At 36.8% G+C, this 27,502-nt stretch overlaps 1 protein-coding gene and 1 long non-coding RNA gene across 4 annotated transcripts; one reads left to right on the top strand and one right to left on the bottom strand.

The window, feature by feature from the left end:
* The first annotated feature begins 440 nt into the window (after window positions 1-440).
* On the top strand, window positions 441-16,629 carry ERCC4 (ERCC excision repair 4, endonuclease catalytic subunit). Its single transcript, XM_068422489.1, has 11 exons — window positions 441-626; window positions 1,627-1,807; window positions 4,724-4,919; window positions 6,262-6,469; window positions 7,575-7,755; window positions 8,100-8,228; window positions 8,814-8,924; window positions 10,130-10,721; window positions 12,403-12,495; window positions 13,212-13,324; window positions 14,385-16,629. Exons 1-11 carry the CDS (start codon window positions 453-455, stop codon window positions 15,116-15,118), a joined length of 2,712 nt encoding a protein of 903 aa, XP_068278590.1. The 5' UTR covers window positions 441-452; the 3' UTR covers window positions 15,119-16,629.
* LOC137676028 (uncharacterized) lies at window positions 4,694-25,751 on the bottom strand. 3 transcript variants are annotated; one of them, XR_011050039.1, is made up of 3 exons: window positions 25,678-25,751; window positions 10,566-10,751; window positions 4,694-4,953 (listed from the first exon to the last, which is right to left on the bottom strand). It is a non-coding gene; the product is annotated as an uncharacterized lncRNA (long non-coding RNA). The 3 variants fall into 3 exon arrangements; XR_011050040.1 differs by lacking the exon at window positions 4,694-4,953 and adding an exon at window positions 5,733-7,718; XR_011050041.1 differs by lacking the exon at window positions 4,694-4,953 and adding an exon at window positions 7,791-8,198.
* Window positions 25,752-27,502: the final 1,751 nt, after the last annotated feature.

Genomic DNA, 27,502 nt, shown 5'->3' with positions numbered 1-27,502 from the left:
GTCAAGTTGGTTTTGTTGCTTAAGAAATGCAAGCAATTAGTAACAAACAACAAATAATTTAAAAAAAAAAAGAGGGAAAAGACCCCCATCTCACATTTACACTTAGCACGCACACACCCCCCACACGAGGAGCAGGGGGGCTTCAGCTCGCCTCAATACGAGCACTTGTGAGGGGCTTGCAGGGCAGATAAGTCCCTTCCCCACCTCATTTTCCACGCCGGTGGTCCTCAGGATCCTCCTCCTCCTCCTCCTGCCGCCGCCGCCGCCGCCCGCCGGAGCTTCGCCTGAGGGGCCTCGCGCTCGGAGCGGGAAAACTTGCCGCGCTCGCCGCTGGAGGACCGCGTCGCCTGAGTCCGGCAGGGGGCGTCGTCTCGGCGGCGCCCGCCTCGGCAGCGGGGGGGCGCGGCTGCTGGCGCGCATGCGCCGCTCCACCGGCGGCGGGGCCGGCGGCCATGGCGGCGCTGCTGGAGCACGAGAGCCAGATCTTCCTGGACCTCTTCCACCAGGACGGGCTGGTGATCTGCGCCCGCGGGCTCGGCATCGACCGCCTGCTGCTGCGCTTCCTCCGCCTCTACTGCGAGCCTGCCAGCCTGGTGCTGGTGCTGAACACCAGCCCCGCCGAGGAGGTGAGGGGAGCCCCCGCCAGCGGCATCGCGCCTGCCCCGCCCCTTCCCCCTCACCGGCGTCGCCTCTCGATTTCGGCGGGCGCGTCCCGGGGGCCGCCGGCGGCCCTGGCAGTGTCTCGGCCCGGGGGAGGAGGTCGCTGCCCGCCCCCTCCCAGCGGAGGGGCTCCTCAGGCCGGGGTGCGGGTGGCCGGGCGGGTTGCGGGCCGGGGCGGCCGCGCGGGGTGCGTGCCTGGGCGCTGTGCCCCGGCCCTCCCGCTCCCTGCGGAGAAGGTCTCAGACCAGACGCGTTCAGGATCACATCAAGGTCCGAATTTCTGCTCGTGCAGCGCGATCAAGTCCTAATAATAACGACGAGCTAAAATAAGCTTATGTACACAAACTGTCAATAGGAGAAATCTGTAAGTAGCCAGTGAGCACAAAGGGGTGAAACTTGCTGACAGATTTGTCCCTGCTTGTACAAAAAACGCCGCTCTGTTCTCCTTGGAACCAGGGAGATTTCCCCCCATCAGGGAGGTGATGTTCTGGGATTTTTTGTAGTGACCATAGGTGAATAAATATTATAGCTGTAGTTTATCAGATTAAGCTTGATGTATATGACCTACCTGCTGTAGTTGTCTGATAGCAGATGAGTGGACTAAAAGACAATCTCTTCCCAATTATCTGTTCTTAAGTCAGTATTAAAATTGCCTATTCTTTGAAAAAGAGCTATTAAAATATAAGAAAATGTAAGCTCCTTTGAGTGTCAGTTGCTCATATTTGCTTAAGTGTTGTATAGCTACTACTGAAAGTACATAAATTTTTTAAATCACGTGGATGAGTTTGAAACTGAACAAAGTATACCTAAGAAGAAAAAAAAGTCATGATCATACTGACTTCCTTAGGTAGTATGTTATACGTTTAATTTGTTTTGGACAGCTCCTCAAAATAACAGAGTATGTGTAATGAAGTTTTTCATCAGTTACCGCAATGAAGTCTTGTGTTTTTATTGTATTTGGTTTAGGAGTATTTTATTGATCAGCTGAGGTCAGATGGAGTTGTTCATCTTCCTCGGCGTGTTACCAATGAAATTACAAATAACACTCGATATGAATTTTACACACAAGGAGGTGTCATCTTTGCAACAAGTCGAATCCTAGTGGTGGATTTCCTTACTGACAGAATTCCTGCAAACCTCATTACCGGTAAGAGTTTAATGAAATGAAGGTAAGACTGTTCTGTTTAAAAATACATAAAGCTTAGTTCTATATGAAGAGTTCTACTAACTGGTATTGAGATTGGAGAATTATTCCTTTTTTTTTTTTTCCACAAAGACACACAAGTAAGAGGAGCAAATATGTAGTTCCTTTCTTTTTTAATGGTTTTCTTTGCTCCAGACTTGTTTGCCTTATTTAATCATACAATTTGAAAACGTCCACATTATCTTTAGATACTGGATCATGCATTTGTATGGCTTTCTGATATCACAAGTGGCTGGAGAACAAATCAGCAGTTAAACTATGCCATTGACATAAGAAACATAAAACTCAGACTGGCTTTCAAAGAAGAATAATTGATTGCACTTGGTGAAATAGTCTCCTGTGGTCTATAGGACACCGGCCTATGATTAAAATAGATTTTAGATGTCATGCTTTATCAACCATGTACACTACCTATTTTTTTGCATTAACAAATTACTCCGGATGATTTTTCCCTATCAGAAAGTCATCTGACAAGATAGACATTACTAATCTCTGTCTTGACACACATTGGACATTATCTAAATAGCAGTATTATAAAATAATGCTGTTAACTATCACTGTAAAGGTTTGGGGAATAGCTTGTGACCTTTTTTGTTGTTATATAGAAGTTACACGTGAAAGATGTTACAGTTATCTTTCCCCTCTCGTGTTCTGTTCCCCTTCTCCCCCAACCACCGTTGTTTTATGTTCTTGTCTAAGCTGGAAACCCTGTTACAGCCTGGAGAGCTACTAAAATAGATATCTAAGAGCCAGGAATATAAGAATATTTTACTATTATCTAAATGTTAACATCTTAATGGCTAAAGATAACTGAATATTGAACGCTTAGAAGAATGTAAGTTTCCGCTTCAGAAGCTGTATCTCCTTCTAGTCAATGTATGACAAGCTCTAATCTGTAAAACATTTTGAACAGTTTTATGATAGAGCCAAAGGACACCAGATTTGCCAATTCTGGTATTTCTAGGTGAAAAAAAAAGAACACATTTTCTGGGCAACCTACTTTAATTTCTCTTCTTCCCCTTGACTCCTTCCTCTCTACCTTTCTCCCCTACCAAAGAAGAAAAAAAAAAAAAAAAGAAAGAAAACACATCTTTGAACTTTGTCCGTATGAAAAGAAGAAATACACCAAAGATTTAGAAACTAGTCCTGTCCTAGAATGACACAGAGTTGTTACAGTTTTCTCATTGCCGCTGGAGGTCAGTGTGACAGCAGCTCTGACAGACGCTGCTTCCTATAAAACTCGGGTTCTGTTGGAAACGTGTTATTATCGGTGTGTGAAATTGTACGACAAAAACAACAAAAACTTGTAATAGTGTGTCTTGAGGAGTTACCATAGCAAAAAAAAAAAATCAGTAAAGTGTTTTTAGGTCTTATAAATGTTGTTTATAAAATCAATGTAGAATCACATGTGAATTAACATCTGCTGAACTCATAAATTCAGCTAAATGAAGATAAGAAATTATCACTGAGTAAAGAAGAATTATTCCTGGTGGTTTGGGCCAAATAGAAATGATGTACTTAATAGCATAGTGAAACTGATGCAAGTTGGTGTAGTAAACAGTGGCAAGTTGTGTCCACTCAGGCTTACGTAGCAGTATGAACTCCTTTCATAAGCAGAAAAATACTGACTAAAAGTAGGAGGGTATTATGATAAACACATAGTCTTACTGGCCTGTTACAAATTCTGTGCCTCCTGTAATGTCCTTTCGGAGTCACATCTTGACAAACTGGAAGATGTTCAGAAATGAGTACAATCATTATGTCCTGAAAAATTTGCTTAATAGGAGAGAGGTAAGAATATCTAGATAGAAAAATACCTTTTAGTGGATTATTGCATGACATGGTCATGAATAGCTAGCAGTTATGTGGAAGTTTTTCTCTCATAGATGCTTTTTCATTCACAAAGGCAAGGCATATTAAAATCAATGGCTGAGTTGAAGAAACTTGTTATAGAAATTAAATGTACTGTAAGTTTGTCAGCTTATGTAGGTATCAGGTAAAACCTGTGATGTTTGATCTCCTTTGCTTCCATTTTAGAAAGGCATTTATTGTTCCACTGGAACAGATAAAAGTACCACATAGGCCTCACTTCACTAGGGGAAGAGTGAAAAAATGTAATGTGCTATTTAACACAATTAAGTGTGAGCAAAAATAAGCCTTGGTTTTAGCAGGTCTTGGCTGAGTGAAGTGTAAATCCCAGAAGTATTCACCTCAAACGCTTAATGTCGTTAAACTATTGTTTCACTTCTCTGTACTAAAATGTGCACGATAAATCTTTTTGTCCTAATACACCCATAGAAAATTAGTGGTATACTCATACAGTTGGTGGTACTTTCTGTCCTCAAGTGTGACTATGAGTATCAGAAGGGGGAGAAAAAGCAAAATAAATGTTTTCAGAAAGTCTTTGATTATGTAAACACTTGAACTGTTACCAATGAAACATACTTGACAAGTCTGTAATTCCAGAACTTCTCTAACAAAACAACTCAAATATCACAATCTTGAACATACCGAACTTGCCTTGTTGTAATAGTGTTTTATGTCTTGCATTCACTTTTACTTCTTTTAAAAGGCTCAAGTTCAAGTTTTCCTTTAGAAGTAAAGCACAAGGGTGTTTTTTTTTGCTAAAGATGCATCATTAACCCAGTTCTGTTATTTGTGGATTCCATGGTACTGAAACACAGGAATTGCTCAGTTTGAACCCTGGAAAGTTTGTTCAACCATCATTTTAGAAGGTTTCAATTCCTATTGTATTTTATTTAAGAAAAAAAAGTTAATAAGACAGTTTTGAGGGAAAATCTATACAAAATTTGACCTTTCTTTACTTCCTTGTAACTTGAAAACCTTTTATTTTGCCAGGCATTTTGGTATACAAAGCACACAGAATCATTGAGTCCTGTCAGGAAGCATTTATCTTGCGACTTTATCGCCAGAAGAATAAGCAAGGCTTCATTAAAGCTTTTACAGATAACGCAGTTGCATTTAACACTGGCTTTTGCCACGTGGAAAGAGTGATGAGAAATCTTTTTGTCAGGAAACTTTATCTGTGGCCAAGGTAAGGCACCTCTTTACTTCATTGGAGAGTTAAACTTAAAAAAAAAAAAAAAGTTAAGGATGTTACGGTGGGTTCCTAAGAAAATGAGGTGTGTGCAGTCACACTGCTGTTCTGTGTTCCCTCTCATATTCGCAAACAAATGTCATTGAATTTTTGCAGAAGAAGTGATCTTAAAGATGCTAAATTTCTGTAAGTATTTTTGAAAATAGACCCAAATGAAATCTATAAGGGGCTGAACCTTATGGTATAGTTGTCCTTTTAGCCAATAGAAATCACAGCAGAAAGTGACATTCGCAATAGCTTAAGAAAAACTTCACTTATTAAACAGAGTATTTAAGCCATGAAGTAACAGGAATACAGTGTCTCAGTTCTGTCATTCTTGGAGGTATTTGTTTCCAACTGTGATGAAACTCCATGGATCTCTTTCTACATGTCAGATTTTTTTAATCTTTTTTTACATGTATGTTGTGTATGAAGACTATTTCTTGATGACTGATAGAAACCAAATTGCCAAGTTTGTGACATGCGTTAAGTCTTTCAGGAGCAGAGCCGCAAATGGAACCGGGCACTTTAGCTGATTACCCGTTCGGTGCTCTTGCCGTGGGCAGGAGGGCTGCCCGTTTGTTCCTTTCGTCCAGTCTAGAATGCGTTTCACTCCATCTTAACATACTGTTACTCTGCAGTGTAAACTCTTCCAGTCTTTCTTTCAGTATCACAAAGAAGTAGAAATGGACATGACTGGGATAGGAAAGGTTGAATAGAAGCTCTCTAAATTTTCTTCCTTGGCTTCCAAATCATGAAAAGACCTGGGGGTGCAGCATGCAGTAAGGGAGATGTCCCTTGAGTTTCAGAGGTCAGCAGACACGGCGTTCTCTGAGCTTCATTCTTTTATTAAAAATCGGCTAGCATCTGTGTACCTGTGCAGCCAGATCGGCTCTACAGGCAGTGTTCTATGTCACAGAATGTGCTAGTGAATCCATGTCATTACAAAGGATTTATGAACTCATTCCAGTTTCTCCCTTATGAGATTTTTTTGTTTTACTTTAATATTTGTTAAGTGTAATAATGGTGTAGAATCTAGTGCAGTAATTTTCCATGGATCATTCACCAGCACTATAGGCTCACGTGAGTAGAATAACTACAGTTGTAATTGTGGAATAGATGGGTTTCTGAGGCTGTTCATAAGATTGCAGTCTTCGCATCAGTAGAAACTGATGTATTTTGCAATTAACTTACTTGTTTACATTTAAAACCATTGTAATTGTAGTTTATACGAACTTTTGAATAATTGTAGGTCAAGAAGACCATCCATGTAAATCTTAATAAGCTGTTTTCCTCTTAGATTTCATATAGCAGTGAACTCATTTTTAGAGAAGCATAAACCTGAAGTGGTGGAAATACATGTGTCAATGACCCCTGCTATGCTTGCTATCCAGACTTCAGTCCTGGACATTTTGAATGCGTGTCTGAGAGAACTCAAACGTTATAATCCAGCTCTTGAAGTAGAAGATCTATCTTTAGAAAATGCTATTGGTAAACCTTTTGACAAGGTAACCATTTTTATTGTTTTGCTGTGTCTAACTAAAGGGCTGTAGATCTTCAAACTGTCTGCCATGCAAACAAAAGTATTATTTGTAAAATAGATAACCAGCAGCAACTGACTATTCTCCCACGACATGTTTGTTACTGGTACCAGGAGAGAAACTGTGTTAATCTGTAATGGTGATGTTACAGTTGCCAGTAGGGTTCTTTGTGTATTGGTATAATTGTTCTTCCTTCATTTCCAAAGTCCCTACAGTAAGAACATCTTGATTTATGGTTGGTATATTATTAATATTATTATTTATTATTATTAAGATGGCTGCAATTTCAGCTCAAAATACTTGAGAGAGAAGTGTGCAGTTATTTACACACATACACACACACCTTTTTTCCTCTTGAATTGCCTGCTTATATTTTTTATTTTCTCTGTTAGGAGAAGCACTGTATATAATACATAATATGCACACGTATGCATCTGTTGTATCTTTTTATCATTATATATGTCATTAATTGCGTGTGCATTGTTATTTTTGGAAGATCTGCAATGTTTGGCATACATATGCTTTCTGTAGGGTAAAATCATAAACTTCAGCCATCGTAGTGAAATATGGGTACTTGTTACCTATGATTTAACCTTGATGTGAGGCCTTCTGTACTTTAAATATTTGGAGGTTTTTTTCCTTACGCTCTGTAGGTTGCATATCTGTGTGGTACTCATCTTATTTTGAAAATTAAATGACGTTATAATGTTTTTTACTTTACCTATGTAAAGGATACTAGATAATCAAGGCACAGGCCAGTACCAGTAACATAAGGGGATTTTTTATTTTACCAGTATTTAATTATTATATGGAAAGGAAAATATGTACTGAAAGCATTAAACGATATACGTCTGCTAATTGTTGAAATATTTTATATAAAGGCATCTGTATTATGTTAACTTTGCAAAAAATGATTACTTATCAAAACAAATACCTCACCATCACATCTTTAATTGGGTATGTTTAATAACTTTGGGAAACTAGTGGCATCCCCTCTAACGGAAAATGCATTCTTATCTTGGTTAGTGTACTATATATATGATGTCCTGAACTTTCCCATTTATATTTCTAGACAATACGTCACTATTTAGATCCTCTCTGGCATCAGCTTGGAGCTAAGACAAAATCTTTGGTCCAGGATTTGAAGGTCCTACGTACTTTGCTACTGTATCTAACTCAGTATGATTGTGTGACTTTCCTTAATCTTCTGGAGTCACTGAAAGCAAGTGAAAAAGCTTTTGGTGAGAATTCAGGTAAACACTGAATAACCATACAAGTTAATGCATGAAACAGTGAAACGTTGATATTTTTAATTAACATTCTCAAACATATGAAGGTATCTAATTAGGTTTTATATAACCAGCCAGAAGGACGTAGGTTTTTATTGACAGATAATGCTTTCATCTTCCCACTTAACTGCTGTTACTTAACAGTGTGAGATTTGCATTACATTTCTGTCTTTTATTAAGCTAGTAATTACTTAGCAAGCAGGTAGCACAGGTATTCCAGATGAGAGATTTGGAGCTTTTACTGGAAAGGGTTGAAACACATACACATTGCAAATGTCAAACTGTTACTGCTTTCTTTTCCACTTTAGGTTGGCTGTTTCTTGACTCCAGTACTTCAATGTTTGTAAATGCTCGAGCTAGAGTTTATCGCATTGCAGATGAGAAACTGAATCAGAAAGGCAAAGCCTCTGAAAAAAGTGATGTAAAGAAGGAAAATGGTACTGATCATTCCTCATTTTAAGTTTGAGAGTGTCACACGATTTCAAACGCTTTGCATATTATTACTTGTGCTAAGGTTCCCTACATGATCTTACACCACAAAAGATCTCAATCTGTTAGCTGGGATAAGTTGAGACATAATCTTCGTTCAAAAAGCATATAATAACATAAAAAAGAATCATGAAGAAGTAAGTGGTTCTTCCAAGCTTGCTCAGCTGATTGTTTGGAGAGTTTTTATGGAGTTGTTCTTGAATTAGATTGGTGTTTAGCTTGATCTTTTTTATTTTATGTGAACAGGTAGGAGTCTGACATTGCTTTTATTAAGGAAAATATATTCAGGAGTTTCAGAATTGACGAATAAGTGAATACTTTAACTTTTTTCTTCACTAAAGCACTTATCCCGATTTTTAAATGTTTCTGTAAGAGTGCTCTCCAACCCTTTAGCATAACAAGTTGCATATGTAGGCTGTTGAATATTATATTTGCCAACAACCATCACGCTATTGACATCTAGCCACTAATTTAAAGTTCTGAAGCATATTTTGGCTGTAAGAGCTGCTATGTTCAATCTTACTTTGTTTCAGAAGTGAAAAGGGAATTGGTTCTAGAAAGTAACCCAAAATGGGAAGCTTTGAGAGAAGTACTGAAAGAGATTGAAAATGAGAATAAGAACAGTGAAGACCTTGGTGGTCCAGGTGAGAGAATACTGAATGATGTAAGTTTTCACAGTACAGCTAGTTTTTACTTTTACTTGACTTTTGAGAGAAGGAGCCTAACTCTTTACTGTAGTTTTATTAAAGAGCTAGTTTTAAATTTAATAATTTGAGGGCTTAAAGAGTTTATGTACATATGTAGAGTATGTACATATGTAGTTTACGTACATACATATGTACATGAACTATGTAAAACTAAATAGTTTTACATAAACTCCTATTTATTTCTTGCTCTAAAAGAGAAATGCTGTTGGTTACTATGCAATACTGTTTAGGAAAGAACCTGTATTATTACAAAAAAATACTTTAACTTACACTTCAATGTCGTACCGATACCTTAGTCTCAAAACCAATAAAACTAATAACATGGAAGTTTAAAATAATCAAGGTACCATTCACTCATTTCTCAAGTTCAGGTTCCAAAAATATAGGGGTTCTGGTTTATGCCCTTTCATCTCACACATTCTTCTCATGCACCTGAAAATTTGCTTCTCCAGGAGATGTACCTAAATGGGGTAGACAGTAGAAGGCAAGTGTGTTTCTAACTAACTGCTTTGCTGCCTTTCCTATTTTAGGGCTTTTCATCCCCTTAAATTTCACCAAGTTTTATTTTAGGAAATAGTAAGGGTAAAAAAGTGCTCTCTTCTCCCACCCACAGTGTTCTGACTCTGGATAAGAACTGGCTCTCTCATCTAGTGTTGTAGGAGTTTATCTGAGTCAGCTTGTGGAGAACTGTTATTCAAGGCCCACAAATGTCAATAATACCATGTGAAACGTATTTTTTAGACTCTTCAACACAGCTGACAAAGGCTGAAAATTGGAATGGTCTAAATTAATTTTTCTCTTATTGCACTTTTTTTAAAAAAAAAAGTTGTCCCAGTATGTTTCAGTACATGCTCTATCATCTGCCTCGGTTCAGATGGCCAAAAGGAAAACCTCACTAATGTAGATGGTGTAAGAATAAGGAATGCTGAACTTCCATTAACCTTCTCTAATCTTGTTTGGTACAAAACATCATGCAATTTAGACTCCCTGAAAGTCCAGAACAACAGTGACAACCAAACGTAAAGGCATTTGGCAGGCATGCTTCTAGGATCATTAAAAACAATTTGCTCAAGGATGTCTTGTAGCTGGATAAGAAGTGCAGCATAACAGATTATAAACATGATATTGTTTCTTGACTGCAGGGCAAGTGCTTATTTGTGCCAGTGATGACCGAGCTTGTGCACAGCTCAGGGAATATATTATTGCTGGAGCAGAAGCTTTTTTAACAAGACTGTATAACAAAACCTTCGGAAAGGATGAGAAGGCTGGAGAAGTGTGGATTAAGGACAGAAAAGCCATCAAGTCCAAAGGAAATGCCAGGCCAGACACAGGGCCTCAAGCCAAAAAAGCCAAACTCATGGCTTCTTCAAAACAAAATAAACACAAGAAGCAGCAAGACCGGACTATAATCCAAATGATAGGGAAAACCGAGGAGGAAAAGAGAGAGGAATTAGAGGTGGAAGATAACAAAGAATTAAGCAGTAGCCAAGAAAGCACTATTGAGGAGACCGTTCCTGAAGATTTCCCTGTGAACTTACCCTCAGATTGTTACTACGGTATTTTCAAGAACCCACTCACCATTATTCATCCGTTGCAGGGTTGCAGTGATCCCTATGCACTCACTCGGGTACTGCATGAAGTAGAACCAAGATACGTTGTATTATATGATGCAGAACTCACTTTTGTTCGGCAACTGGAAGTCTACAAGGCAAGCAGGCCTGGGAAGCCTTTGAGGCAAGTTGACTTGGTCAGGGTAATTTTAGTCTTAAAGAAAAAATAAAAAGTACAGTTTCAGCAGTCAAGGCAGAACGTGCATCTAGTGATTTTCTTTACCTAGCTTTTAATTCCCGTTTAGCCCTCTTCTTAATTTAAAGCAAAAGCATAATGTCTGATGCAACCAAAAGATAATTTTTACTTCCCAGCAGGTATTTAGTCCCCTAACAGCAGAAACATACCGAGGGGAGGGGGGAGTGTTCATTCCATCTTCTACAAGACCTCTGCTTAGATGATCTTAGTGGCAATAGATCCATTCTGAGGTGCTGTAGTCTCAGTTTAAACTGTCTCTATAGTATGATTTTTACACAATAAGCTTCATTTTGGATTTAATTAATTTTCACATTTCCTGATGTCTGGTCATGCTGAAGACCAGTAATTCAGAAACTGTAACAGTACCATGACTTTTTGCATTATCTTTCATTTATATGGCTGCCTGATATAACATTTCTTGAATACAGTAAACTGTAGTTATACCTCTACCGCTCTGAAAATAAATTATGGCAGTTTCTTAAGTCTTAGAATAAACACGCTTTACTTACTACAGTTGAAACACAATTTATTGGCATATTAAATTATTACCTTTTGATTTATAATGCTTTATACCTTAATCACCTCATGAAAATTAGTTGTGTAAATTTAACAGAGAAGTTGTAATTTTCCAGTCAAAGTTTTATATACGTGCAACGTAACTGAAAATGGAAATCAGTTTGGCAGTACTTAGTGTATCTGTACCTGATATCCAGGTAAGGACACCCTAGTGCAGATATAAATGACAGAAGTCACAAAGTATATTGCATGAGGATAATTACTGGGTTATTTGCACAATTTATTTTTAATTGCCTAATCAGCATGTGTTGTATCTGCCTCCAGCATCACTGTTCCCACACTTCAGAGCAGGAAAATCAGATGCAGTCATGCAAGTAGGGATTAGGAGATGCACCACATGAAAAAAGTAATAGGAATAAAATCTTACCAGTCTGTCAAAATGTACCTTAATTAAAATATATTGGAAAAAAATGACTGTGCTGAAAAGCTGTAGGCAATTAATTCCTTAAGGTAATTATTAATTCTTATATGTTCCATATAAATCCCTATTTGCAGAATAAAACGTAATTTGTCAGTGTGTTCATCTCTGTGACAGAAATGACAGCTTGTTCTTTGTAGAACCTAGGATTTCCTTGTACAAATACATCATTTTAAAATCTTAAATGGTGTTTTTTCCTAACCTCAATGATTGCAGATTTTTTAGTTTGTTATATATATTCTACTGGGAAGACTGTAAAACAGTAAGACAGGAACTTCTCCATTATACTTGCTCTGTGTCATTGCTGAATGGCTGAATGAACTCTTAGTCCACTCTGGTTGAATCCCAGAATTCCAGTCAGTGTTTCTGCCACTGGGAATAGCGGGAACACTGAATATAAGAATTTTTGTTGCTGATTTAGGAATATCTTTACAGAAGATATCTTTACAAAAAAAAAGAGGTTTTTTTCACTTGCCTTTTTTTAAGGCAAAGACTAACTTGTCGGGCAGTTACTGCTACTAGTCTTAAATATTGGTTGTGAGTGTTTTTAACTTAATTTGAAGCTTTGTTATCTCTTCACGCCCCCCCCCCCCCGCCACTACTCCAAACCTACAGGGTTTATTTCCTTGTGTATGGGGGCTCAACAGAAGAACAGCGCTATCTCACAGCTCTGAGAAAAGAGAAGGAGGCCTTCGAAAAACTCATTCGGTAAAATTAGTTTACTACCTTTATTATTAATGTTTCATGTAATTCCCTTATGTGCTTACATTTTAAATAGAGTGAAGTTCTTAACCGTGTGAAGGCTTTAAATAAACTTTTAATTCAATTGCTTTTCAGATATTAAGAGAACTTTCCCATTGAGAATCAACAAAAAGTCAAAACCTCCCTTTTCAAAGCACCTGATACTTTATTTATTAATTTTAGCTTTTTTTAATATTAAGTTTCAAAGGCTAAACAGCACCACTTGTATTTTTCCCTAACTGTCTATGAATTTCATTTCTGTAAATGTGTTTTTGTCTGCAGGTAGCATTTCTTGTAAGACATTTCTAAGGCTTTTAGGACTTAAGTCGTTTTGGGGAACAAAACAATTATTTTCTTGGACTGTATAAGACAGTATTTTTACTGACAGTGTCTTCTCACCAGGTTATATTGCTATTACTAGTCATTAGTTCCTTTGTTTCTTATGCCCTGAGAAGTTCTAAAAATAAAAAAATCAGGTGCTAAAAAGTGCTAGCAATTGAAAATAAAAATATAGCGTCTCGCCCAACAATCTGGAAAACCTAGTAAATTACATTTCTGATCAGGTTTGCAATTAGTATTAAACTATATATAATTTTATATCTGGCTGAAGGGTATTAAAATATTTTGATCTATTTTCTCAGGTAATAGCAGGTTTTAGTGTTTCTTTCTTTGTGGTTCCTTAGAGAGAAGGCCAGCATGGTTATTCCTGAAGAAAGAGAAGGAAGAGATGAAACAAACTTAGACCTACTAAGAGATGCTAAACCTGCCTCTTTTTGTACCGACACACGTAAAGCAGGTGAGCAGTTCCTGCAGTTGGGCTTGCAGATCTGAGCTTTGGAAAAGACCTGTAACTATTGCGTTTAAATCCTGTCCAAAGTGTCTGGGTCTTCCTGGTAAAGAAACATTGTCTCCCTTACTCCATCTACCTCTGTCTGTGCAATGACAATGAATTATGGTTTTCTTTGAAAAGAAAATACAGATTAATGAAGTATTTTACCATTAAGACAGATATCGTTTGGATTGTTTCTAGGCAGCTTGTTGGTTGTGAGACTGTCTAGTATTGCTTGTAGGGTGGTGGAGAGAAAATAATACATTAAAACAGAAGTCTACAGATAGTCAAAGGCAGTGTTGTCCTTGAGCTAGTAAATGTTGGGGACGACTTCTGATCTTGGCAAAACAGATTGCCTGGGTAAACAACTGCAGATTGTGTTTTTTCTTGCCAATAAAGCATCTTTTTTCTTTTGTTGCAGTTCTAACCACATTTTTGTTCCTTCCCTCTGACACGTATACTCTGTGTTCATCTTTAAAGCTCTGACCCTGTTTTTCTTTGCTGTCATTTTTGCAATCCTGCTCTCTAATCTTTGCTATTATGTCTTTTGTGGCCTTGATGCTGCAGTCTCTTCATGTGTCCTTCTATCGATCTATAGGAGCTAAAGTATCACTCCTACAATAAAATGCCATATTTCTGTGAGAAACAGCTGGAAATAAAAAGGATCAGCTTCGTTATCTTGTTTTGCAGGCAACTTTTTAAACATTTTCCTGATGCATTTAAATAATTTTCATCTACAGTTTAACGTATTTCATTGTCACATATACAAAGCTTATAGCAGGTGGCATGATAGTTCTATTAAACTGCAAAGTATACTCCATAAACTACAGTATATAATTTGGCAACTGATTTTTCTCTATAACAGTGAAAAATTGAATAGAGTCTGGATTTAATATACTGCTGAATTTGAGGTATAATTTGCAATGTGAAGTCCATCCATTACAGAAGTGTTGGCAGCACACAGGAAAACTATATGAGAATCAGAGGTGCTAAGTATTAGGTTAACTGTATTTATTTTGCTCTTCAGGTGGACAAGAACAGAAGAGTGTTCAGCAAACTGTAGTAGTGGATATGCGGGAATTTCGTAGTGAGCTTCCGTCACTGATTCATCGTCGTGGTATTGACATTGAGCCTGTTACTTTGGAAGTTGGAGATTACATTTTAACTCCTGATATCTGTGTAGAGCGGAAGAGTATCAGTGATCTGATTGGTTCCTTAAATAATGGAAGACTGTACACACAATGCATTTCTATGTCCCGTTACTATAAGCGACCAATTCTCCTGATTGAATTTGATCCTAACAAATCTTTCTCCTTGATTCCACGAGGCTCTCTACATCAGGAAATTTCCAGTAATGATGTTACTTCTAAACTAACTCTTCTTACGCTCCATTTCCCAAAGTTACGTATCCTGTGGTGTCCTTCTCCCCATGCTACTGCTGAACTGTTTGAAGAGTTAAAACAAAACCATCCCCAACCTGACGCAGAAACAGCAATGGCTGTCACAGCAGATTCTGAAATTCTTCCCGAGTTGGACAAGTATAACCCCGGCCCTCAGGACCTTCTATTAAAAATGCCAGGTATTAATGCAAAAAACTGCCGTGCCTTGATGAACCACGTTAAAAGCATTGCAGAGCTAGTGACACTGTCAAAGGACGAACTCTCCAGAATTTTGGGTAATGCTGCCAATGCCACGCAACTCTTTGACTTTATTCACCTGACCTATGGAGAGGCAATATCTAAAGGAAAAAGCAAAAGATGACTAATGAGATTGTTCAACACAGGGCATAAATAAGCTTTTCTTGCACAGTACTTTGGCCAAGTAGATGAAATATTTTAATAAATGCCCTCTAAGATAACCAGCTGTTTCTTACTAGTGCTGTTCCATCAGTTTTAACATTTGAGTTAATTATTACTGAAGGCAAGTTTCAAGAGGAATAAAAAATGTTTTTAATAGAGAAATGCAAATTATATTTATTCTTTCTATAGCACTTTAACCAATTCTATAATATCACTGAATGAACTAAATTAAGTTCTTCACCAACTCCGCAAGAATTAAGTGCTAAAACAAATTGATAAAGGTGTTTTCTTTTGAAAGTTATGATGCCTTGTTAAAGCTAAAAATGTACTGTGTTTTGATTAGCATGTGTGACCTGCTGCGTGACGTATCACTTTGTTTTGCCATTTTCATTAACATCTTACTCTGGAAACTGCCAATTTTCGATTGACAGTGATGGAGCTATTTGAAACATCATGGTCTTTTGTCAGGAATTTGTTTAGGAGAACATACTTGGACTCAATTGTAAATTTGAGATCATCATCATAAGCCTTTGTCACAGTAAACTACAACTGTAGTTTACTAGAAGTTATACTTTACTAGAAGTTATACTTTCATTTTTAGACATTCCAAATTCAGTACAGCTCTGTCTTGCTAGATTTTGCGAAGTGCATTCCTTTGGTCTAGACTGGACAGAGATTCTGTGGTGGTACAACATAGTTTAATTCGCTGCGTGCCTTACATATACTTTCAAGATGCTTTATTTTTTTAATCAGTTTTGATAGCTCTTTCACTTCATTCACTTGAAAGTGAAAAACCTAGGTATACCATTGGAATTACTCCTTTATACCAGAGCGTATTTCCTCTCATAAAAAGCAATAGTTTTCTAAGTAAGGTTTTCCAAAAGTGTTGGCAGTTTTTCCAATATTGTCTTCTTTCTGTGTCCTATAGCACTTGCATTTTAATGTCTTAAATAGGCCATCTGTCAATAAATTCAGTAAAGCTATTGTCACCCGGAAGATAAAACTTCTGGCATTCTGTGTAGCATAAAACAGGGAAAAGTTATTCTTCTTTCGATAGTTTGTGAATGTGTATATTGTTAAAAACATATATTCTGCGCTGAACTTTGATATGACAACTATGTAACAAACTGCCATTGCCAAAAGGGTTGGTCCTGTGTCATTACATGCTAATGTATTTACATTAGCTATTTACAAAATCTTTCTCTATAATGACTTGCACATATGTATTTATACAATTCTAACAACCGATCAATGTAATCTCCATCGTAAAGGGGAAAATATTGATTTTCTTTATTCAGGTTCAGTAAAAACTGTACTGTGCACTTTCAGGTTTAATGTTTACTGTGTATTTTAAGTGTGAATTATGAATTTGTTAACTTATAGTCTAGGACTGAGCTGTGACAGATTTCCAAAGTGAGCATTTTTCTGCAGATGCAAATTTCAATATTAAATAAATCCATAACAAGATTAAAATGTGTTAATTATCTTGTTTCTCATTTGGCTGTATTGATATCAGAACATTTTTATTTTTAGTGTGTGGTTTATGATGCAGGTCTTAGGGTTGCTATTGCCCTATATTCTAATTTATTTCATTTAATGTAAAAATAAGTCTTTCCATGAGACACTTGCTTATTCAAAGCAATAAGGTCAGAAACGTTCAGGTTGAGAATGCCTGTGAAGTGGTGCTAAGAGAACAGAAAATCAGAATAAGAACATAACTGTCCTAAATGCATGGCCTATAGAGCCTGATTCAGAAAAGGAGAGCTGAACAACCTTTCAAAACAGGTATTGTTTATGCATTTGCATCATTCAGATGCTACATGAACTGTGGGTTTGGGTTTTTTTCACATGTACTGCATGTCAGCTTTGGCAGTGTTTTTTTTACTTAGATTTGTATCAGGTGAAAATGAAGGGTATATGAAGAGGTGATAAAGTTGTAGCTTTATGTTGTACACTAGATCAAGGTCATAGAATGCAATTAAATAATATTTTCTAAATATTGAGATTAAATCACCTTTTGTTTATATATGTGGAATTTTTGTAATGTTTTTTTGATTGTTTTTTTTCTTTCAACGCAGGATTTGGCTTATTTCTTTAAAACCACCACGAGTAACATTGTTGTATGTTATTATTGCTTATTTGTGATTTGGCATTTTACTGTATTAGGTTAGGTTGCAAGTTAGTGGTGTGTCCTTCTGGGCAGTAGGTACAAATTGTGAACAAAGGTGGAAGAGGTCTTGTCCCCTGAAACCACTTAACCCTGAAATAACCAAGCCAAAGAGTCTGCCCGTATGCAGATACAAGAAAACGTTCAGGTGAATGATGAAAATCCTTAGGATGTATTCCCTGGCCTTACGGTGTTCTTTAGCTTGCTTTCATCAACAGTAATGAAATTTTGTATATCTTCTTGTCATTGCTTGATGTTTTAAGTTTGTGCTTTTTTATTAAAAAAAAAAAAAGATACTGCCTTCAGTTTGGGAGTGTCTCAGATTCTTTCTTACACCCAAACCAAGACCACGTGTTTCAAGGTCACTGAATATGTGACACCAGTGGGGTTTATATGCTTTTGGGAAGTAAGTTAGCAAGTTGCTTGTTTCTGCAGTTTGTCCTCGGCTTTGATTGCACCAGGTTTCTTCTAGAATAACAATAAAACCAAAGTCTCGTAGGAACAAATGCAGCTTATATTAGCAAATATACTTAGCACAGGATAGATTATGTTGGTAGTTCCTGTGTTCAAGTTATCTGGATGCTATTCCTGCTAGTGGTGACTCTTGCAGTTTCTAGCTACAATTGCAAAGGGTCATTTTGCTTGCCATGTTGTCTATGTGCAGTTTCGAACCAAAACAAACTTTACCTTCAAAATTACTTTTTTCTGCATGAACACGTATAGTAGGGCTTTTCTAGCACCAGCTGTATTGATCAGTCTCAAATCTATGCTTGGAAAACTTAAATGTAAACCAGTTGACCAGAAATCCACACTGCTTATAAAATACGCAGCTATACTGTAAAAAAACAGTGACTCTTAAAAAGTGCAAAAGTTTAAATGTGAGGATTTTTGTGATTGTGAGGCTTTCTCATTTGCAGAGTGACAGTTCAACCACAAATAACTTAATTTTTTAAAATAAAAACATTTGTCTCTAAAGCTTTCCTTAGTCATCCAGAATTCCAGTTCTATGACTGTAGAATAGAATCCAAAAGCAAACATCTGCCAAAAAAAGAGTTATTAAATGAGTACATTATTTATATGCCAAACAGCATAAAGAAATGTAACTGAGGGTTGTTAAAGAAACTTGTCGTGTGTGGGCTTAGCAATTGACAATTTTTATTTCCGGCTCCATAAGCTGGGTGCTAGCAAGGTTTACAATCCTTTTATAAGGACTATTTTAGGATAAAGTTCTCCTTAGCTCTCACTCAAAGATAGCCTAAATTAAATTAACATTGTGGGTCTAAGAATTGCAAGTGGGGTCAGAAACTTGCTCCAGGATTTTGTAATACTTTGTAATTATAACTTATTAAATATGTTCACTCTTTTTTTGACGTAATAGCAAGAATTTTGGATATTTGCAGAATCATCTCAAACTAAACGTAAACCCTTTTATGTTTTCTATGTGAAGTCCTTAATATCTGGTTAACTGTGAGCTACCTTTATGCATTGAAAATACACTCACTGGCAATATATGCACTAATTTTTCTTAATTTGCAATTTCATACACTTTTTTGCCAAAGTTTTCGATTTTATTCTATAGTCATCCTTTCCAAAGCTTCCTCTCTCAAATAATGTTCCTAATATCCTGTTCCACAGTTGGCTAGCCACCTAGTCAAGAATAAGACATAACTGATACATGTATTTGTCAATAATATTTCTCGCTTCTATTGTTTTTATTTCCAGTTTATTCAAGTTCAGCTTCAAACCATGAGAAATAATATCCCTCATGTACAAGATGAGGGGGAAGACTTAAAGACCAAGAATCTTTCTTGCTGTTTATCAGTTAAAAATGACTTAACTGTGATAACAGCAAGTTTGGTGAGGCTAGTAACATGCAATTGTTGGGTGCATCTCTTGTAATCTGGAGTTGCTTTTGTCTGCTTATTTTTAAATCAAGATTCACCTTCTAACATGTATGAATTTGAAAGCTTGCATGATTCATGTGGTACAGAATGATGGCAAAGACTCTAATTAGGTATTTGGTAATAGAAAGTACCTTTAAACCTTCCCACCCCTGCCAGCCACTAAAAATGGGATCAGACAGAGTCATGGTGGAATTTGACCCAGAATGTAGTTGAGAGGTAATTCAGAGCTACTGTCCTCTCTTTGGCTTCAAGTGATGAAGCACTGACATTTGAAATTGTTAATTACTTAGCTTTAGCTTCTCTTAACACTCTTTAAGGGAACCAGTATTATAATGACTGAATAAAAACACTTAGCTTTTTTCCCCACTAACTTGATGCAGCTAACACACACACACACACACACACATATATATATAAAAATATATATAAAAGAAGGCTCAGAAAAACTGATACTAAATAAGAGGGAACTAAGAGGATCCTGTAGAAAACAAATACTTTAGCACTATTATCTTCCCTTATATCTTATTCTTGGAATCTGCCAGCAGGTTCTGGGAGAAAAAAGATTTACTCCTTTGTAAAAGGCCAGAGAGAGAGAGAGAAAGTACACAACTGACTAAATGTTTTGATAAGGTTGTACAAGGAAATATTCAAATGTTTTAAAGCTTCAGTGCCATTTTTTGAGTACAAAATGTTAAGAGTTCATCTCCCAGACTTTTCAATATAAATAGGATGACTGTTTTTTTACTTGAGTTTTGATCTGTATTTTACAAGCTTCTCCACAATAAATTAAAAGGAAGAAATATTCTCAGCCACACAGTCTTGAAAACAGGGAAGAAATGTTCAGTAGCTTGGCTAGCCAATACTTAGCTAAGAGATGAATTCTTTAGTCTTACTGAACTTAGAAGGGTAACCAGGGCTACTACACTGCTATGGTGATTTGTTGTCTAAACAGAAGATGTTGCTGCAATATATCAAAATGGGCCTGCATACATACTAATTTTAGTGTGATTTTAGAGCATGGCAAAATTATCTTAATCCACAACTGCTATAAAGCAGTCTTCCTAGGAATATTAAATTGGGGTTAAATAGATACTGTTTTCTTAGCTTGCATTTTACCATAGTTCTGTTTGTAAGAGCTTCCCTCTGTAAATAAAAACATAGATTTCCTTTCTAGGGTCCTCTGTCACTCAGCATTCTTTTTTTCTTCAACTTTATAATCTACTATCGAAGAGCAATAGATCATAGTTACTAAACAACTGAGATTGTTTCCAAACTGGAATTATTATTCAGCAATGCAGTCTCGTTCTTGAGCTCCCAGCTGCTTCCTCAACTCTCAGAACGGTGCTTAGACCACTCTCATTTTTATTCTTTTTGTTTATGAAAAGACAGTGGTCAGGTGGCAAAAAAAGTTTTGCAACTGACTTGCCTTTTTTAATGGCTACCTTTCGCACGTAAGTTTGTTCAGCAGATCACAATAAATAGTCTTTTTATGGAGACTCAAAACCACACAGAAGTCTCTTTCTGTTTGTGAGATGATAAGGCTTACCACGAGCTAGGTCCAAAGAAGACTAAACACAGATTTGGAAACTATTCTGCTAGCAACCACAGCAGGGACTACTGATGAAAGGATTTTAGGCAGGGGTCTTACAGGAGGATTTTCAAGAATGCCAAAGAGTAAATTTTTAATTTTTGAGGGTAGAATTTTCAAAATCACTACTAAATCTATCACGTATGTACCATAAATTTATAAAAGTTTTATTTTTAATCACCATTCCCCACCACTCCAGCTTCTCTTTGATAACTATAGTTCAAATGAATTCAAATTCCATCAACCCTAACTCGGAAAGCTCACGAGTATATGCTGGAATATTATATAATTGGATTAGCAAGAAGAGAAACAAATTTCCATCTGTAGATTCAGTGAAATAGCTCTGGTTTATCTCTGGTGACTATTACCTATTGTCCACAGAAACATACTAACGTTCAAATTTCAAAAACATACAAAACGATCTCCCAAGTGATTCAAAGCCCAGGAGTTTCCCCAACGAAACTGGCACATAATGCCTAAACTTGACATTGCTGCATTTCAGCCCCCCTAGAAATAGCATCGTTCTGAGTTACTTGCGTAGAGCTACTCAGTTCCCATTAGTGTACACAGTGGGACACACACATTATCGTCCATCTTCTGAACATCCGCTTGGGTGAATGGAATGTCACAGGGCACCAGGGCACCAGGAACGTGCACCTGCAGTGGAGCTCTGTGTGTCATATACCCACAGCATCATTTAACGCTGACTCAAGTAACATCTGACAGTTTCTTTGTAACTTTTTTCCCGTGATGCTGTTTGCATTATTCTCAGATTCTCCGTTCAACTTTTCTCTTTCTTCTATTTTTCCTCTGGAATTTTCTAACTTATTTCCTTTTTGCTTCTCTTATCCTAACGATGTCTGTCTGTATTCTTTTCCATTCATTTCCCTTCAAGAATGCTGCTTAAATACTGCTGCAATTTGTGACGTCTATGGAGCAGAACTGAGCTCTATAACACTGAGCTCTTTGCAAGACTCTCTGCATAGGAGCCTTTTCCAGTACTTAATATCCAGAGGCTTATACAAAACATGTCTAGTACTTCATTTTCATTTTGGTCTCAGACTTGAGGCACGTCACACTTGGAAAACCGACACGTAGAGAGAACACAGAGCAGCAGGTTGGCAGTTCTTGCAACATGTAATTCTTGGTTTTGTCTTGGATTTTTTTTTAAACAGATTAAAACCAGGCCAAATATAGATACAATAAAATTATAACCAGTTGATTTTATAAATTATTCCCAGCCCTGGAAAACTTTCAAAGCATTTTTTATGTGTAACAAAATTCTTGGAATCTTATGCATAGATAGAAGAAGTTGCTAACTTTCTTGTGGCATTTATATCTCATGGTCCTTTTGACACATTGCAGTAATAAAATTGGCAAGTTTTCAGAGCCTGCGAAAACTCATATTCCGTGCATAATCATTTATATTGGGACTTGGGAGATCTGCAACAGCAAAAATATTAACGCCATGTCTCCTACTTTAGTCTGAATTTTCTTTAACGAAATCCCCCTGTATCTAGCTCTTCCCATTGTCAAGATACACTTTGTTCCTGCTTCATCTTTAAAATCTGTGAATGTTAAGTGTTGGAAAGACCTAATGGTCTTTAAAAGTCAACATATATTTGTGTTAAACTATTACATGTTTCTAACTGCTGAAGTCTATGTAATCCACTTTGTTTCATTTGTTACAGATGCATTCTGAAGTGTATCAATCCACTTTTTCTATAACCTACAGAATGTCATACTATATTTATAATGCCTGCAGTCTGAAAGCATTATGTTATGACCCCTAGTTGGAGACGAGAGACACTCCTAACACAGAGATGGCCAGTATGTAAATGTTCAGATCACCTTCAGCTATATAGCACAACAGCAAAAATCTAGAGATCCTTCAAGAACAGTCCTGCCCGTACCACATATGAAAAAATACCTAGAAACTTCTGAGGCAGGCCCCATGCAAATCTTGGTGCATGAGGTACCATCTATACAGACAGTCTTTAAAGGTAGTGAAGTTGTCTCAACCAAGCCTTGAATTGCAGCAATGAATCTGCTGTATTATAGTTCATATAACTATTACAGTAAATTATACTGCACATCACTAGCTGACAGAAGTCATAATCAAGATTTTCTTTTTCACTTTAATATTTACTTGACAGAAGGTTTGAATGATCACATACTAAGTCATCTGAATTTTTTCCACAAAGTGTTATTGATATTAAAATGTAGTGGGTTTTTTTCTTTCTCAGCCCCATCAGCTTCTTAGGGATCCCTGACATATCTCTAGTGGCTTGAATGACACATGCATTATTACCCAAATAGGGGAATTTCAACTGATATCCACCAGGAATCTCTGACTTTCCTTCACTCATTATCAACTTTGCCGATAGCATGTAACATTACACATATGCATACACACACAGAGACACAGCGTATCTGCTGTGTTGGGTAATATGAGCCTGCACATCTTCGGTGTCCATGTTTCTGAAAATGACCCTGAAAAAGTAAGCTAAGCCCATCCCTGTTTCTATATATAAAACTGTTTGTTTAATTGCTGGACTGCACCAAGAATAAATAATGACGTAATTCTGAAGATCGTTCCCAGAACAGTCAGCTAGGATTGTTTCTGCACATCAAAGCTATCTCCTCTCCTTTGTTGTTTTTTTTTTTTTTTTAAAATGGTTTCATTGTCTGAAGGTGAACAGCTTTTATCTAAATGCAATTTTAGGAACAGTACAATATTTCAAGAATGAAGCATTCTGCACATAAGTGAGGTTTTGGAGTACTTGTTTACTGAATGTAAAAATTGTGAAAAGTTCAAATCCTAAAACTGGATCAAGGATTCTAACCAGCTTGGAGATGAAGTTCCTTCCATGCAAAAAAAAAAGGAAAAAAAAAAAAAAAAAAGAAACCAGAAAGAAAAAAAACAGCTTTCAACTACTCTCAGTCAATTAGGGAAGACTACTACCATCAGACTTTTTCCAAGGTATTGTACAGATCTTATTTACCTTGAGTAACAATAGTTTAAACTAAGAACTTAACTACAAATTTTATCTCGGAAAAAAAGATTTTAAAAAGACTTAATCGGGAATAGTAATTAATTTTTCAACTTTTTTTTTAACTCTTTAGCTGTAACAGGTTATAAAGGCTTGATGATAATAAAAAAACTCCCTTATGTTTTTGCTCCTATTGTATTTTGCTTTGTTTCTTCTAGTGTATCAGAAATGGCTCCTCTATGTCTTGGTCTGTGCACTAACAAATAGATGAAGTAAAAAGTAGCATACAAAGTTCAGAGTTCAGTAAAATTACTGCACGGTAATGCGGTAGGCTTGCTTACAGGCTTGCTGATGATTTCTTATATTAATATGATAATTGTCTTTTGTAATGACTATGGACGTAAGTGGAACTCATGTAACTTGAACCACTGTGGTTGAAAGAACACAACCTCTAGTCAAATACCAAACAGCCCTTATGAGAAGAGTACTGTGCCTGTTTGATAGATTATAAAATTGAGCTTAATTCTGTCATGCTCTTGGTGATGTATTTATTTTATCTCACAAATAGGGAGCCAGAAAAACTAAAGGCAAAGGGATATGCCCAAGCTGACAAAGCAAGTCTATGATGAAGTGTGAAACTGAAACTAGCCACTGACTCACAGATCAGTTTATACCTTAAAAGTCTTATCTTTTGTATCCCTCCACATACTTTTTCACTTCTGAGATGCTGTTATTTATTACCAGTTTGAGGTCAAAGGCTTAATTTCAGTAAGTGTCTACTGATACTCTGAGTAGTATACACTGAAGTTTCTCTTGATTCCTAGGATTGATGCACTGGTTCACCCTAAGCCAGTCTCAGCCAGATGCAGAAACATTCCGCCACCTCCAGTATAGCTTTGGGTCCCAATATGACACCTATCCTATGGCACGAACTCACCAATAAAACCTTTCTAGAAGCCAGTTTCATCTTACCTTCTGGGGTGTCTCTAATTACCCTGTAGAGAGGAAAGCTGGGGATTAAGTGGTAGCATGGAGTCAAGAACTAGGAAGTCACTGGTTTGCTGCTAGACTTTTTCAGTCCAAGTCCTTGTTCAAAAAGTGAGTTTCAAATACTACAGAGAAATTCCAGCTGGCAGGCAGGACCCAGCTCAAACCTAGAAAATCTAGATTTCTAAGCAACTGTAATTAGCTTGACCCTTATTGTTAGGGTTACCTTGCTTAAACTGGCAGATTCCAAAATAGGATCAGGGCCAAAACAGGTATGATCTGGTTTTATTTATCTAAAAGACTCAGGTGGACTTAATTTGCTATTGTATGTTAAGAAATAACGAATAAGTAGAAGGGATTATGAATACATGTTTGGCCTTGAGATGAAGAGAGAATGCAGCAATAACTTCAATTTTGAAATGTCTAATTTCATCATAAGCTTAAGTTTCAAAGCTGACATGAGGATTTTGGTACATAATGCCTTATTATGTAACGATGCTTCTTAACTGAACATCCAAACCTTCAATTTGGAAGCTCAAATTAGCACCTATATGATGGTTTTTTCTCAAATGTGTGTAGATACAAACTGGAGGATCAAGGCGTCTTATAAGTACTGTATAAAATAGATTGAAATAGAAATGAGAACTCTTTAATCAACTTTAGCCAAGGAAGAGGGGAAACTGTGGGGAAGAAAAGGTTATGTAACCCAGGAGAGAGGAGGAGAGAGGAGAGGGTGTTTTCAGCAGAGGAGACCTGTGTCCTATCCCCTCTTCTCTTACTAACACTTTTGCTTTACCTTTTTGCATTTGAAAATATGTAAAAACCTACGCTTACTGCACTGGCTATCTATTACTGAATTATTTAGCAGTTCTTATAATGTACCTTTTTAGGAGTCAAAAGTCTTTCTTCAAATGCAGGCAAATAATCCATACACCAGACTATTTGATTCTAACTGTAAAAAAAAAAAAAAAGCAAGAAAATAAATTCAAATGCCAGTAAACAAGATTATTAGCAAATAAAATAAACACTAAATTAGATATTCAATTATTTACAAATCAGCAGCTTAGATTCTAGCTCTATTTCATTTTATGACAGTGCATTATAAGAGTAATTGAGCTAAGAAGAATTAGTATTTGCCAGGCTTTTTTTCATTGCTTGTAAAGGTTAAACTTCTGTAACTGTGCTTATTAACATCTGCTCTGCCTTTCAAGCTATCTGTTAACATGGGGAGAGCACAAACTTGTTGCTAACACTGAAGGATTTCCCATAGATACCAAAAATTAATTCATTTATATTAAAATAGAATTCAAATATCTAAATAGTTTCCAAGCATAGTATACATAGCTGGGACTTGCTGTACCCATCATATGTAACACGTAATATCACTCCACAATATATATCAGACTACTTGCTCATCAAGACTACCCCAATTTTTATAATCACAAATCCAGCTTAGTTCCCAATTAGTGCTATGCCAAAGAGGTCTAAAATTCTTAATATGGGCCTGCACGATCTCCAAGAGAACATGGGCTGCTTTTCCTCACTGGAACCAATATTTGCTCGTGAATAGCTCACAACACTGTACACCACTTGTCCATGTCTTCACACCACATATGGTTCAGAAAGTCCATAAGGTACAAACTAGTGCAGCCTGGGAATGCATCATCTAGTCTTCCCTACACATCCACTTTGTCCAGTGTCAGAGAAACAGTATCAGCCAAGTCAGATCTCTGGTCCTCTGCAGCACGGCTGTTCATATGTACATTGATTATAAAGTCATAATCAACACTTTCATAACTCTACTTTTCATCCTGAATCTCTTAAAATAGAATAATGTAGCAGGTAAATGCACAGATTGCACTTCTTCCTAACTGTGCTTTTTTGTAACTCTGTAAAGCACACAATCACCTGCCTCTGCTACATGACATTATTATGCTAGTTGGCAAAAAAAAATAGAACACTTAAGGACCCCTAAATGCATTGTTTTAAATAACTATGGCATGTAATGTAAAGTATCTCTTTCTTACAAATCAGGTAACAAGATGACGTTTTTTACAGTGCATTCTTTCAGAAATTTTAAATATTCATTACTTTTATTAGTGCCTGTTTACATATTGGTAAATGCTGTTCTACTTTCTTTATAAAAAGGATTATCCTTTTTGTTTGTTTAAATGGATTTATATGCCACCGAGGCATACGATGAGGGAAGTAGTAACTTCTAGGCTTTGAAAACTCAAGTCTTTAAACATGCTTTTATTAGTAATAAGCATAATCAATATATGGTGACAGTCTTTACAAAAAAAACCCTCCTTGTAATCTGCTGGTTTATCCCTAATCAATATCTTGAATAATTCACCCTGAAGTTTTCTCGGCTCTGTATGTAGAGGAAACCAGTATCCTTACTTGAAGGTGCCTTGCTTTAGCACTAAGAAACAAAGAAAAATGTAACTTTTCTAAATAACTCCCACGCTACGTTGTGTCAAAACTACATTTGAAAAGTTGAAATTTCACCCAGTGAAGAGTACAAACATCCCATTGAAGACTTTTTACCACCTGTCAGGCAAGATATCATCTGGTGGCATATACCAGTTAAATATGAACACAAATGACTGCTTCCTTAACTATTTATGCAAATTAATTTTTCAGTTGGGTATGAGGTGCTTATATTTTAAGACTACCAACTTGATTAATGACTTGGTCAACATAA

The sequence above is a fragment of the Nyctibius grandis genome, chromosome Z, assembly GCF_013368605.1.
Source record: "Nyctibius grandis isolate bNycGra1 chromosome Z, bNycGra1.pri, whole genome shotgun sequence".
NCBI lineage: Eukaryota > Metazoa > Chordata > Aves > Nyctibiiformes > Nyctibiidae > Nyctibius > Nyctibius grandis.
This window is presented reverse-complemented; position numbering and strand designations above follow the sequence as displayed.